The sequence below is a fragment of the Tachyglossus aculeatus genome, chromosome 6 (assembly GCF_015852505.1).
Source record: "Tachyglossus aculeatus isolate mTacAcu1 chromosome 6, mTacAcu1.pri, whole genome shotgun sequence".
NCBI classification, from domain to species: domain Eukaryota; kingdom Metazoa; phylum Chordata; class Mammalia; order Monotremata; family Tachyglossidae; genus Tachyglossus; species Tachyglossus aculeatus.
Window position 1 is genome coordinate 38,599,526 of NC_052071.1, and position 14,280 is coordinate 38,613,805.

Genomic DNA, 14,280 nt, shown 5'->3' on the forward strand with positions numbered 1-14,280 from the left:
CAGCCTGCTTCCAAGAATGCTCTCCCCTTGGCCCCCCGCCACCTCCTGATCCTATCCCCCACTGACTCCAACTGCCAGGCAGGGGCAGGAAGCCAGGCCAACAGAGGGGAGTGCTTCTGGAAGCTGAGATCCACCAGGGCAGTAATCTGCCAGCCCCTGCTCCCCACCCTCCACTCCCTGCAGCCCTTCTGCCTCCATCATGGGTCAGCCAGGGAGGAGGGCTGCCCCCATGGTGCAGGCCACCCCCAGCCCCTTCGGGACCCTCAACCCACCCCCCACGGAGGAGTCTGGGAACCCCAAGAGGGGGGCTGTGAGGGCACCACAGCCATTGGATTGGGGCAGAGGGGGGGAAGCAGGGCCTCTGGATACCCTCTGGGGTGTGGGGGTGAGCCTTTGGAACAATCTGGGGGCTCCTCTAGAACGACTGCTCCCTAAAGCACGGGCTTGGGAGTCAGAGGTCGTGGGATCTAATCCCCGCTCCCCCACATGTCTGCTGTGTGACCTTGGGCAAATCACTTAAGTTCTCTGAGCCTCAGTTACCTCATCTGTAAAACAGGGATGAAGACTGTGAGCCCCACGTGGGACAACGTGATCACCTTGTGCTTAGGACAGTGCTTTGCAAATAGTAAGCGCTTAACAAATGCCATCATCATCATTATTATTATTAAACGTGCACTGGGCTCTCCTGCAACCTGGTCCTGAGAACTGCGGGCAGGGACCCCAGGACCACAGCAGAAGTCTCTGAAGGGGGTGGGCTAGTCCTAGTCCTCCTAGGGAGGGGAAGTGGGGAGGGGAGGGGCGTGGGGAGGAAGTCCCCTCCTTAGTGGGGCTGGGAGGGGAAAGGGGAGGAGAGGGGAGGGGGAGAGGAGCCAGGAGCGGGAATCACACTGGATACAGCAGAGCTTGTTGCTCAGTCAACTCCTGACCACAGCGGAGCTCCACTCTCAGCTCTCAGGAGGCAAGGGGGCTAACTCGCGGGCAAGCTTGGAGGTACTAGGACCCTCCCCCTCCCCAAGTCAAGAGGGAGAGGGGATGGAGAGCCAGGCCGGTCAGCCAGCCGGACAGACGGGGGACCCCCACTTATAGGAGCTGCAGAAGGTGGGCTAGGTTCTTTGTGACCGTCTCTGGAGTCCCTGTCTCCGGGCCTCTGGGCAAGTGTCTCTCTCCAATTTCTGTCTCTTAATGTGTCCCCGTCTCTGGGAATGTCTGTTCTCTGGATCCCTGCCCCTGCCTTTTCTGATCCCAGCTTCCCTCTGCTATCCCCTTCCCTCTTTCCTGTCCATCGTCCCCCGTCCCCTACCAGCTCCCCTCAGGGCCGGGCACCCCGGTTTTCAGGGGGCGGGGTGGGAGAAGTCGGGGGAGGGAGCCGAAGAAGGAGGCTGAAACTGATTCAGACTGAGCGTCCAGAGAGAGGTCCCACCTGCCCACAGCCACGATCTCTCTCCCTGCTCCCATCCTGCCTGGGACAATCCACACATCCCGGATTCAATAATAGTAATGATAGCATTTGTTAAGCGCTTGCTATGTGCAAAGCGTTGGGGGGGGGTACAAGTTGATCAGGTTATCCCACATGGGGCTCCCAGTCTTCATCCCCATTTTACAGATGAGGCACAGAGAAGTGAAGTGACTTGCCCAAAGTCACACAGCTGACAAGCGGCGGAGTCGGAATTAGAACCCGTGACCTCTGACTCCCAAGCCCGGGCTCTTTCCACTGAGCCACGTTCCAGGGCTTCTAGTTCTGCTGCCGAGACAAGTTGGGGCTGGGAAGGCCTTCCTTTTCCAGGAAGAACCTCACCTTCCCACCCCAGGACCAGGGAAGGGGAAAGATCTGGAATTCCCGTTCCCTGGGGGTAACTACAGAGCGGCAGAAAGTCCCAGGGTGGGGCAGAAAGGCGGGGCTGAGAAGATCAAGCTGTCCTGCCCAGAGAAGAGTGGAAGCAACACAGGGCACCAAGGAGGAGGGCATGGGGGTCTCCGCTCTGGAGGGGGTGTGATTCAGAAAATTCAGAGAGACACAGCCCCCTCCCAGTCCTCCCGCAGCTCCCACCTAACCCCTCCCAGGTTGGAGAACTCCGGCGTCCTGCTCCTTTGGTCCCATTCCAACTCCCATCCCTTCCTCTCCCTGTTTCCTGGCCCGGCCCCCTCCCAGCCGGACCTCAATCTGCACCCAGCCTCACAACGAGAGACTGGATCAGGCAGGGATGGAGGGAGGGAGGCGGGTGAGGGGCGGGAAAGTGATGCAAGCTGGCTGGGATCCCGGGAACCCGGGCCCCCTGTCCTGTTCTCTGAATTCTAGATGTCCCTGCCCTGCCCAGCCCTTGGGATGAGAAGAGTCAGGCAGCACCTCAGCCCATTCCCCACTATGTCCCCAGGACTGGATGGGCCATCTGCAGTTCCAGGTAAGGGCTCTGCCTCGGTGGCTCGGACTAACTGAGGGCCGGGGGACCGGCTGGGGCACAGGTTTCATGTGGGAGGAGGGTCTGTCCACAAGAAAGGGAGAAGAACAATCCATGGTACTACTACTGAGTGCTTACCGTGTGCAGAGTGCTGTACTAAGCACTGAAGATGAGCCACGGACCCAAGAGGACCCCTGGGCCTTTGTATCTGGAGGCGTGGGGGGTGGGAGGCGAGGCAAGTATTGCTGTAATACTCCAGAAAGCCTAATCAAATGTGTTTAGCCTTATCTCTGGGCACCGGGGCACCCCACAGAGCTGTGGGGTTGGGCTGGCACAGGCTCTGGGGTGGGGGTATGGACAAGGTTGGCTACTTCTGAGGCGCTGAAGGGTGGGAGCTACCTAGAGAAACGAGGTTCTTGGGGGTTCCCATGTCACCCTCTTTTTCATCCCTCCACCCCTTCTTCTCTTCCTTCCCCTCTGTCCCTTCCACTTTGCTCACTGCCCCTGCCCACACTGCCTCCCTCTTCTTGCCCTGACCCCCATTCTTGGGACACGGGAACTTCCTAGTCCTTGGAGACCCCGCAGAGTCATTTCATGACACTCTTTGCCCTCTTCCCCTCTGGACGCCCCCCGCAGCCGGGGGCAACATTAGAAGGGGGGGTATATGGGAAAAAGCCCAGAGTCAGACCTCCCCATCCTCACATCCCCACCTAACTAACCCTCTTCTCTCCGGTCCCCACCTTACCCCCGTCCCCCTACCAGGCACCCTCTGGGATTCCAACTCTAGCACCAATGCCAGTGTCCCTCCCCGGGTGTCGGACGAGCGCGACGAGGCCCTGGCCCGGGCGGAGATCGCCCTGCTGGCCGTGATGTTCGTGGGTGTGGCGGGCAGCAACGGCCTGGTGCTGGGGGCCCTGGCACGGCGGGGCCAGAGCCAGCGGGCGCCCATGCATGTCTTCATCACCCACCTGTGCCTGGCGGACCTGGCGGTGGCCCTGTTCCAAATACTGCCCCAGCTGTTCTGGGACATCACGGACCGGTTCCAGGGGCCGGACTTGCTCTGCCGGGCCGTCAAGTACCTGCAGATGGTGGGCATGTATGCCTCCTCCTATATGATCGTGGCCATGACCCTGGACCGGCACCATGCCATCTGCCGGCCCATGGCCACCTTCCGCCGGGGTGGCGCCCACTGGAACATGCCCGTGTTGGTGGCCTGGGCCTCGTCCCTGGTCCTCAGCCTGCCCCAGGTCGTCATCTTCTCGCAGACGAGGATGCCGGACGGGGCCCTCGACTGCTGGGGCCAGTTTGCGGAGCCCTGGGGCAGCAGGGCCTACGTCACCTGGATCACGCTCGTGGTGTTCGTGCTGCCCACGGTGGGCATCGCCACCTGCCAGGTGCTTATCTTCCGAGAGATCTACACCAGCCTCTACCAGAAGCCAGAGCACATCAGGGAAGGGGGGCGGCGACGGCGGCGGCGGCGGCAGTGGCCGGGCTCCCGGGAGGGCCGCGGGGGCCGAGCCGGGGCCCGGATTGGGGGCGCAGCCGAGGCCTCACGCGTGTCGGGAGCCATGGCCAAGACGGTGCGGATGACGCTGGTGATCGTGCTGGTGTACGTGCTGTGCTGGGCCCCCTTCTTCCTCGTGCAGCTCTGGGCCGTCTGGGACCCACACTCCCCCAGGAACGGTACGTCTGAGCCCACCCGCCACCTTCCTCACCCCCATCCTGCCCCCACCCTCTGTTGCCTGTACACTTTCTAGATTTTGGGCGCTGGATTCGCTCCATGGAGTGTAACACACACACACACACCACACACACACACACACACACACACACACTTATAAGGCCCCATCTTGACATGCATTTAAAGATACACATTTGTAGACATACACATAGGAATCCTTACTTAGGCCACCTACATGCGCACAAAGGGACCGTCTCTATATGTTGCCAACTTGGACTTCCCAAGCGCTTAGTCCAGTGCTCTGCACACAGTAAGCGCTCAGTAAATACGATTGAATGAATGAATGAAGAAATGTACAGACCCACTGCCAAGGCACACAAACTCCCGTACACACACACATGCTTCAGTAGAGTGCTCTGCACACAGAAAGAGCTCAATAAGTACGATTGAATGAATGAATGAATGAACACAAACTCCCATACGCACATACATACACACACACAAACGTGCGCGCCTTAGTAGAGTGCTCTGCACACAGAAAGCGCTCAATAAATACAATTGAATGAATGAATGAATGAACGAACACACACACACACACATGCACATTTTAGTAGAGTGCTCTGCACACAGAAAGCGCTCAATAAATACAAATGAATGAACACACACACACACACACACACACTTATAAGGCCCCAACTTGACATGCATTTAAAGATACACATTTGTAGACATGCACATTAAAACCCTTACTTAGGCCACCTACATGTGCCCAGATACATTCATGTACAGACCCACCATCAAGGCACACAAACTCCCCCCCCCCCACACACACACACTTTAGTAGAGTGCTCTGCACACAGAAAGCACTCAATAAATATGACTGAATGAATAAACGCACACACACACATGCGCTTTAGTAGAGTGCTTTGCACACAGAAAGCACTCATTAAATACAATTGAATGAATGAATGCACACACACACACACACACACACACACACACACACACACACACACACACACTTATAAGGCCCCAACTTGACATGCATTTAAAGATACACATTTGTAGACATGCACCCAGAGGCATTCATGTACAGACCCACCACCAAGGCACACAAACTCCCGTACACACACACATGCTTTAGTCGAGTGCTCTGCACCCAGAAAGCACTCAATAAATACTATTGAATGAATGAACGCACACACACACACACACACACACACGCACGTGCTTTAGTAGAGTGCTCTGCACCCAGAAAGCCCTCAATAAATACAATTGAATGAATGAACGAACACACACACGCACACACACTTCTAAGGCCCCAACTTGACATGCATTTAAAGATACACATTTGTAGGCATGCGTCCAGAGGCATTCATGTACAGACCCACCGCCAAGGCACACAAACTCCCATACACACACACACACACACACACACACACCCGCTTTAGTCGAGTGCTCTGCACCCAGAAAGCACTCAATAAATACTATTGAATGAACGCACACACACACACACACAGGCACGCGCTTTAGTAGAGTGCTGTGCACCCAGAAAGCGCTCAATAAATGCATTGAATGAATGAACGAACACACACATGCACACACACTTCTAAGGCCCCAACTTGACATGCATTTAAAGGTACACATTTGTAGACATGCGCCCAGAGGCATTCATATACAGACCCGCCACCAAGGCACACAAACTCCCATACACACTTAGTAGAGTGCTCTGCACGCAGAAAGTGCTCAATAAATACGATTGAAGGAACGAACGCACACACACACACACACGTATAAGGCCCCAACTTGACATGCATTTAAAGGTACACATTTGTAGACATGCACCCAGAGGCATTCATGTACAGACCCACCGCGAAGGCACACACACTCCCATACACACACACACACACGCACACACACTTATAAAGCCCCAACTTGACATGCATTTAAAGATACACATTTGTAGACATGCGCCCAGAGGCATTCATGTACAGACCCACCACCAAGGCACACAAACTCCCATACACACTTAGTAGAGTGCTCTGCACGCAGAAAGTGCTCAATAAATATGATTGAAGGAAAGAACGCACATACACACACACACACACACACACACGTATAAGGCCCCAACTTGACATGCATTTAAAGGTACACATTTGTAGACATGCGCCCAGAGGCATTCATGTACAGACCCGCCATCAAGGCACACAAACTCCCATACACACTTAGTAGAGTGCTCTGCACGCAGAAAGTGCTCAATAAATACGATTGAATGAATGAATGCACACACACACACACACACACACACACACACACACACACACACAGAGACACGTGTGTGAACTGAACCCCCTGATGCTTTCCCACCTCCCTTGTCTCTCTTCCACCTTGGATCCCTCTCCACGCCCGAACCTCCTTCTGGGAGCTTCTGGAATGGGGGAGAGGCGGGGGCCGGCTCTGACCTGAGGGTCCCCCCACCCCACCCCACCTCTCCCCCGCCATTCCCTGCCCCGACAGGCCCAGCATTCACGCTGATCATGCTCCTCGCCAGCCTCAACAGCTGCACCAACCCCTGGATCTACGCCTCCTTCAGCAGCAGCGTCTCCTCGGAGCTCCGCCAGCTCCTCTGCTGCCAGCGCCCCGGACCCGTTCTGCCTGAGGACTCCTGTGCCACAGCCACCTCCTCCCTTGCCAAAGAGACCCACTCCTGAGGGGCCTGGGATGGGGGGCAAAGAGGGTGGGGTCCGTAGCCAGCAGGCCTCTTGGGAGCCGGCCAGCCTGGGAAGCCCTGGGGGTTGGGAAGCTGGGGTGGGTCAGGACAATCCCAGACATTCCAAGTCTGCCTGAGATGGAGAATGGGAAAGGAAAGCCTGAGACCCCCCCCCAATGGGGCTGGGTATGTGTGTGCGTGCATCCATGTGCACACGCGCTGGCTACGTGTGCTCATGACTTCTGTATTTTTGGGTCTTATGGGTGCCTGTGTAATAATAATAATAATAATAGTGATGGCATTTATTAAGTGCTTACTATGTGCCAAGCACTGTTCTAAGCGCTGGGGAGGTTACAAGGTGATCAGGTTGTCCCGGGGGGCTCACAGTCTTAATTGACATTTTCCAGATGAGGGAACTGAGGCCCAGAGAAGTGAAGTGACTTGCCCAAAGCCACACAGCCGACAGTTTGGAGGATCCGGGCTTTGAACCCGTGACCTCTGACTCCAAAGCCCGGGCTCTTTCCACTGAGCCACGCTGCTTCTGTTTTTGGTCTTATGGGTGCCTGTGTAGGCATAGTGGGTGCATGTGGCCCCGGAGTTGTGCCTGTCCTGTTTGTGGGCTCATGGGTGTATATGTGTGTGTGTGTGTGAGTGCACATGTACAGGATAGGCTGGTATCTGTGTGTTCGCATAGGCAGGCTGCCAGGCAAGGGGGCTGCCGGACACAGGACAGTGGGTGTGATGTGGTGGATATGGGGCACTGGGCCTGAGGCGGTGGGTGTGGGGTGGTTGGCAAAGGACAGTGGGCTTGGCTCATCAGCTCCTCCCCACCCACTCCTCCTGGCAGGCCCCTGCCGCTCCCCTGGCAACTGGAGACCCAGGTTCCAGAGGGTGGAGGGTTTGGGTATGTTCAGGGTCCCTCCAAAGTTCTCCCCCCGGCCCCGCCGGACCTTCTTTCTCCTCCTCTTCCCCCGTCACCTGTCCCCCACATTTCTATCTTCTTTGTTCCACCCCCATCACACCCTTGCCCATGACAACCCAATAAATCTCCACGCAACAGCACTTGGGAGTTTCCTTTCTGCTCCAGGCTGTGAGTGCTGGGGCAGGGACTGGGTGAGGGACTGAACAGAGTCTAGGAGTGGAGTCAAGCATCTTCATCCAGTTGCCAACTGCTCTCTCTCTCTCTCTCTCTCACACACACACACACACACACTCTCACACACACACACACACACACACAAATGCATCCCAGACACAAGAACTCCATGCTCATATCCGCATCAAAGTACGTGCATACCTGAGCTGGTGCCTCTTCCCACTTCTCCTCTGGCCTCACGAGGACAAGGACAGCCTCTTCTTGATGTTGGTGTTTATTGAGAGCTTACAATGTGCCAAGCACTGTGCTAAGCACTAGAATAGGTACAAGACAGTCAGACTGGACCCATGGAGCTCGCAGTCCGACAGAGGAAAGCAGGTATCGTCTCCCCATTTTGCCAGGGAGGAAACTGTGGCCTAGAGAGCAGGGAGCAAGTCTACCAACTCTGTGGCATTGTATTCTCCCAAGTGCTTAGTACAGTGCTCTGCACACATCACATGCACACACTTATGTATCCACAGACCCGTAGGTGCTGATCCCATGGCTTGGGATAGGGAGGACTTGGGAGGAACCAACAGGCAAGACTAAGGAGTAGCAGTGCAGTAAAGCAGCAGAACAGCACAGCAACAAGGGAGGAGGGTGGCCAGTCCCTGCTCCTCCCCATCTCCTCTTGAAATTGCTTCTAGTCCCTTCTCTGCCCTCCAACCCTGAAGCCCCACACTGACCACCCCCAATTCCAGGACCAAGCCCCCCAAGCCCCCAGTGTTTCCTGCCCAACCTGCTCTGCTTGGGCTGCCCTATTCCTGGGGCCCAGCTCCAGCCTCCCTACCCTCCAGGGCTCCCAGCTTCTCTCTTCTTTGTTCTTTGTCAGTTCTACTAAGTGGGGCAGCTCTGGCCTTGACTCTCCCTCACCTTCTGGAGGGAGAGAGATGGTGATGGTGATTGGGGGTCGGGGAGAAGGAGGAGGAGGTTAAATCTCAGATGTCTCAGGAGAAGGGGAAGGCCAAGGTTTTCCCCACTGCCCTCCCCTATCCCTGACCTTTGACCCCTAGGCTGCTGCTGGCAGCCGACCGCTCTTCCCCAGGCCCGTTCCCCCAGCAGAGTGGTGAGCACTAGGACTGCCCCTTCCTTCTCCCCACCAGCAACAGCTGAGGAACAGCCTGGCCCACCCTTTCTCCAGGGCATGTCGGGAGAGGGTCCCAGGTGGGAAGGGGGGCTTTGCAAGGGGGTGCTGGAGCAGGAGGCTGTGAGCAGGGCTTGGACCCAGAACTTCACGAGGGCAGGACTTTTGTCTGGGTGAGGGAAGGAGTTGTCATGTGGATGGAAGGACATAATGAAGAGGGGGCTGCTTGCTGTTCTGGGCCTTTTCCCAGGGAGAGAGACAAGAGGATGGTGGAAGGATTAGACAGCCAGACCCCATGCATCAGGCTGGAAGGGCCTGAGACCATTCAGCGAGAAGACAAGGTTGAGGAGAAACAGAAGGGCCGTTTCCTATTCTCTGCAGGCCACTGGACAGAGGTGGGGCCTGCTTTCCCCCGGCCAGACGGACAGGACGGGGCCTTCAGCCACCGTCCAAGGGCCAGAGGTCAGTCCTCAGGAAGGGCTTCCTCCCCAGGAAGAGCCTGGGCCACGAGACTGTGACCCCAAGGGAGTCCATAGGCCCTCCCTACTGGCAACCACCTTAGTCGTGGGAGCTGCCTACTCAGAAGGATCGAAGGTCACCCTGCTCTGCGGCAGGAGAGGGATGGGTCAGAATGACCCCCGGAGGGTCTTACCCAACACCCTGGGTCAGAAAGTCTCAACTGCCTTCCCCAGAAACCAGTTTGGGGAAGACTTTCTCTCCTCCCACGGGTTTCTCTCCTGTAATCTCCCTCTGGGCAGAGCCCTATTGTTCTTGACCTGTTTATCGCTCTTCTGCCTCTTAAGTACTTTTTCCATGACTTTCCGGAGGTCTGACGTCAGTCAGGTCTGGGCCCAGCCTGCTCCATCTGGCTCCCCTCTTACCTTTTTGAGAGGGCTGGGGCCTGGTGCCCAGTGTCCCTCCCCTTCCTTATTACCCTCTCCCCCACAATCATGGCAGGTGGCCCCAGTGACCTGCAAGCCAACCCTCCCCTGATATGGGACTTGCATTGGCAGCCCCGGGCCACCAACCATAGCCAGCCCTGCTTGGCGGCTGTCCTCACCTATTCTCTGACCACCGCCCAGCCCCATAGCTGGCCCAGCAGCCCTGACACAGCTCTGTCAGCACCATCCCTGAGGCTGCTCCTTGGGAGCCTTCTCCAATGCTAAGGGAGACTACAAGGCATTGGATTTCCCCATCATGGCTCCTCCCTCTTCCCCACCAGGCCTGGGACCCGGCTTGCACTGCCAGCCAGGGGTACGGAGCTGAGTACCCCTTTTAGACTGTGAGCCCACTGTTGGGTAGGGACTGTCTCTATATGTTGCCAACTTGTACTTCCCAAGCGCTTAGTACAGTGCTCTGCACACAGTAAGCGCTCAATAAATACGATTGATGATGATGATGATGATGAGTAAGAGTTTCTAGGCATCACAACCCCACAGGTGGCAGGCAAGTCACTTAATTTCTCTGTGCCCCGGTTTCCACATCTGTAAAATGAGGATTCAATACCAGTTCTCCACCACCTATAGATCGTGAGCCCCATGTGGAACAGGGACTGGATCTGATCTGATTATGCTGTAATAATAATAATAACAATAATGACATTTATTAAGCGCTTACTATGTGCAAAGCACTGTTCTAAGCACTGCAGAGGTTACAAGGAGATCAGGTTGTCCCCTGTGGGGCTCACAGTCAATCTCCATTTTACAGATGAGGAAACTGAGGCACAGAGAAGTTAAGTGACTTGCCCAGAGTCACAAAGCTGACAATTGGCAGAGCCGGGATTTGAACCCATGACCCCTGACTCCAAAGCCCGGGCTCTTTCCACTGAGCCACGCTGTTTCTCTAACACAACACTTAGTATAGTGTTTGGCACCCAGTAAGCACGTAACAACTCCCTCCCCTGCCGCCCTCTCCTGAGATCTTCTTGTGGCCCGAGGGTGCTAGAAGAGAGTCTCTCTGGGAAACCAGGAGATGCTGTGACAGTGGGAACAATTTTCTCAAAAGCGACGGTCGGGCTGACCATCCCATCCTGACTGCCTCACAGGAGGCTTCACAAGGTAATTATCAATCAATCAATCATATTTATTGAGCGCTTACTATGTGCAGAGCACTGTACTAAGCGCTTGGGAAGTACAAATTGGCAACATATAGAGACAGTCCCTACCCAACATTGGGCTCACAGTCTAAAAGGGGGAGACAGAGAAAAAAAAAACAAACATACTAACAAAATAAAATAAATAGAATAGATATGTACAAGTAAAATAGAGTAATAAATATGTACAAACATATATACATATATACAGGTGCTGTGGGGAAGGGAAAGAGGTAAGATGGGGGGATGGGGAGGGGGACGAGGGGGAGAGGAAGGAAGGGGCTCAGTCTGGGAAGGCCTCCTGGAGGAGGTGAGCTCTCAGCAGGGCCTTGAAGGGAGGAAGAGAGCTAGCTTGGCGGATGGGGAAGGTAATTATTGTCCTTTTCAAATCTCCCTTGGACCATTTTCAATGCTACCAACCAACACAAAACCCAAGGCTGCCAGGCACCACCCAGGAGCTTACCCAAGCAACAATACAACCCTCATGGTGATGGCTTTGGGGAAAGTGGGCTTGACCATGCAGGTGCCCCCTGCCCTGACTGGGCAGTAGCAGCAGGGAGGCAGAAGGCATTGAGAAGCAGAGCCCCCCACCCTTCCCCCATCTGTCGACCCACCCAGCCAGGGAGGGTCAACTGCAGCAGGGAGGGTAGCGAAAGGAAGAGAGGTCGGAGGCCTGGACCGGCTCCATTGATATTTTTACACCAGTGGCCAGGACTGGAGGTATCGGGTGGGGCAGCTCAGGTTACCCCAGGGGCTGAGAATAGATCTGAGACTGCAGGGAAGGAGCAGAGGTGAAGGAGGGACATCCACCCTCCTCCCCAACCTTGTTCTTCCTCCTCCTTCTTCAGTCTGGCGGGCTGTGGACCGGCTGGAGCCCCCTTGCCAGGAGCCCCCCCTTGCTAGACCCATTTCCCCATCCCCTCCTGCCAAGATGCTGGAGGAGGCTATCCTCATTGAGTGTAAGAGCGACCCAGGAGCGAGAGGGCTGCTCGTGGCGGAGGAGGCGCCCCTCCCTCAGAAGCCTCCCTGCTCACTGCCTGACAGCCGAGACCCCCAAGGCATCAATCAGCACCTCAAGGTGAGGAGCAGGACACTGGTGCAGGGCAACGGGCCTGACGAGGAGGAGGGGGAGAGGCAGTGGGTGGGTGACGGAAGAGACCCAGGCCCAGTGAGGCCAGTGGAAGCATCCCAGACACAGGCAGGGGAGGCCAGCAGAGGGGCCTGGGAACAGGGAAGAGAGGCCAGGGGCCTAGGGTGGAGGGAGGGGAGGGAGGGCAGGGGAGTCAGCCAAAAGGGGGTCAGCCATACGCGTGCCCCCCAGGTGGACTTTGCTGACGTGCTGGCGGAGCCGACCTCCTTTCACAGTTTCGACCGCGTGTGGACCTGGAGTGACATCACTTTCGAAATCTCCCGCCTCTGGGGCTACCGCCTCATCTCCCTGCTCTGCGCGCTTCCCGTCTCCCTGCTGGCCGGGGGCCTCTTCGCCTGCCTCAGCTGCCTTCACATCTGGTAACACCCTCCTCCCAACCCCACCCTGGAGGCCTGGGGCACCCCTTGGGCTCAGCCACACCCTACCCCCCTCCTCACTTCCCAGATACCAGATGCAGAGTCGGACACCTGGGTTCCTCTCTTCCACTCCAACCTCGCCATCCTGTGCCCCATCCCTCAGCGGGTACCGGGAGGAAAGCTAAGGGCCAGGGTGTGGGCTCGCCTCCACAATGGCCTTTGCCCTGCCCTCCCCTTCAGGTGCATCATGCCTTGCGTCCAGCTGTGCATGCTGACCGTGCCCCCCATCCGCACCCTCTGGACCAGTGTCCTCGACCTCCTAGTGGCCCCACTGTGTGCCAGCGTGAGCCGCTGCTGCAGCTCCATCCGCCTGACTGGCACGCGCCAACGACCCTCCTGAGGTTCTGGCCCAGCCCCCATGGCCCACAGCTGAGAAGATGGCAGCTCAGACATCATGAAACACAGGGGGTTCAACTCTGGGCAGCAGCAGCTGAGGTTGGGGGTGAGGGGAAGGGCCATGCTGATGGGAGACGATGAGGAGCTGTGGTGAGTTCAGAGGAGGGTGGGGAACTCAAGCTAGAGGGGCAAGGCCCCAGGCCTCTCCCCCAGGAGACCCACCTTCCCCCCCGCCCCACCTCATAAAACCTCAACCAGGAGGCGGGATGGGAGGGCAGGAGGATGGGCTACTGGGTGGGGAGATAGAAGGATGGGCAGGTGAGAAGGCAGCAGCCTCTCATGATGGTGGGAAGGAGGAAACAGGGTCCCTGAGAGACCATGGGGTAGGAGTGGTCAAGAGATGGCAGCCTGGGTCCTAACCCCAATTCTGAACCTCAGTTCCTCCTCCTCTGACCAGGCAGGAAGAGGCTGAGGGGCAGGAGAGGATGGATACCACATTATGCCTTCATTTGCCAACACTAGCATACAGTGGCTTACCCTGTAAATGGAGGGTAGCAGGGGCCGGAGGTTGAAAGTCGAGGTTCTTGCTTCACTAACTTCCACCAGTGAAACCCCCTGCTTCCGTTTCTCTCAGTGAAAGGGGAAGAGCAGCCTAGTGGAGGCCGGGGACGGTGGGGGCCTGGGGGGTGGGGGTGGGTTGTGAGGAATAGGAGCCCCATCTTTCCTCCTCCCCTCCCCACCGCATTCTGGGACCTCAGCTCCAGTCCTCCTCTGGGAGAGGAGGCAGGGGCAAATTCAGGGGGCCACCAAGGCCCCTGCCAGCTTAAGTGGTGAGAGCATCCAGGGACTGTGATGCCCCACAATGTGGGGGGGCAGGAGGGGGTGGTCCCCTCTCTGCCCAGGAAGGTGGGTGGGAAAGTTCGGCTCAGAGTCAGCAAAGAGCGTGGAACTAGCAGAGATGGCAGTAAACTAAATGTGGCTGCTTTAACTTCTGGCTTCCTCTTTCACCCCGACCCCTAGACGGGGAAGAGGCAAGGAAGGGGGTGGTGAGGGGGCAGGGAGAGGGGGTGGGGGATGGAGAGGGACTTGGGCTCTGAGGCAATGACTGAGGTGAGCCCCTTGGGGTATTCACCATCTCCCCTGAGACCACAGCACACCCCACACCCACAGTAGGGGACACAGCCCCAGGGTCCAGGGAGCTACGCCCAGCAAGGGGGCCAGAGTAGGGGAAGGGGCACGTCGAGGTGGTCCACCTAGAATCCCACCACCCAGCTGCAGGG

General features: G+C 56.9%; 2 protein-coding genes across 3 annotated transcripts; both read left to right on the forward strand.

The window, feature by feature from the left end:
- Positions 1–942: 942 nt before the first annotated feature.
- Positions 943–7,128, forward strand: AVPR2 (arginine vasopressin receptor 2). 2 transcript variants are annotated; one of them, XM_038748205.1, is made up of 4 exons: positions 943–990; positions 2,297–2,399; positions 3,159–4,079; positions 6,595–7,128. In XM_038748205.1, exons 2-4 carry the CDS (start codon positions 2,297–2,299, stop codon positions 6,786–6,788), a joined length of 1,218 nt encoding a protein of 405 aa, XP_038604133.1. In that variant the 5' UTR covers positions 943–990; the 3' UTR covers positions 6,789–7,128. The 2 variants fall into 2 exon arrangements, with proteins under 2 accessions (XP_038604133.1, XP_038604132.1); XM_038748204.1 differs by having other exon boundaries at positions 948–1,098.
- A 4,901-nt stretch (positions 7,129–12,029) lies between these two features.
- Positions 12,030–13,059, forward strand: LOC119929472 (caveolin-2-like). Its single transcript, XM_038747611.1, has 3 exons — positions 12,030–12,176; positions 12,420–12,607; positions 12,845–13,059. Exons 1-3 carry the CDS (start codon positions 12,030–12,032, stop codon positions 13,002–13,004), a joined length of 495 nt encoding a protein of 164 aa, XP_038603539.1. The 3' UTR covers positions 13,005–13,059.
- The last annotated feature ends 1,221 nt before the right edge of the window (positions 13,060–14,280 follow it).

Coding starts and splice junctions, on each gene's coding strand:
- AVPR2 (XM_038748205.1), top strand. CDS start 2,297: ATGTCCCTGCCCTGCCCAGCCCTTGGGATGAGAAGAGTCAGGCAGCAC. Junction 2,400..3,158: donor TGGGCCATCTGCAGTTCCAG/GTAAGGGCTCTG, acceptor TCCCCCTACCAG/GCACCCTCTGGGATTCCAAC. Junction 4,080..6,594: donor CCCACACTCCCCCAGGAACG/GTACGTCTGAGC, acceptor CTGCCCCGACAG/GCCCAGCATTCACGCTGATC.
- LOC119929472 (XM_038747611.1), top strand. CDS start 12,030: ATGCTGGAGGAGGCTATCCTCATTGAGTGTAAGAGCGACCCAGGAGCG. Junction 12,177..12,419: donor GCATCAATCAGCACCTCAAG/GTGAGGAGCAGG, acceptor CGTGCCCCCCAG/GTGGACTTTGCTGACGTGCT. Junction 12,608..12,844: donor CTCAGCTGCCTTCACATCTG/GTAACACCCTCC, acceptor CCTCCCCTTCAG/GTGCATCATGCCTTGCGTCC.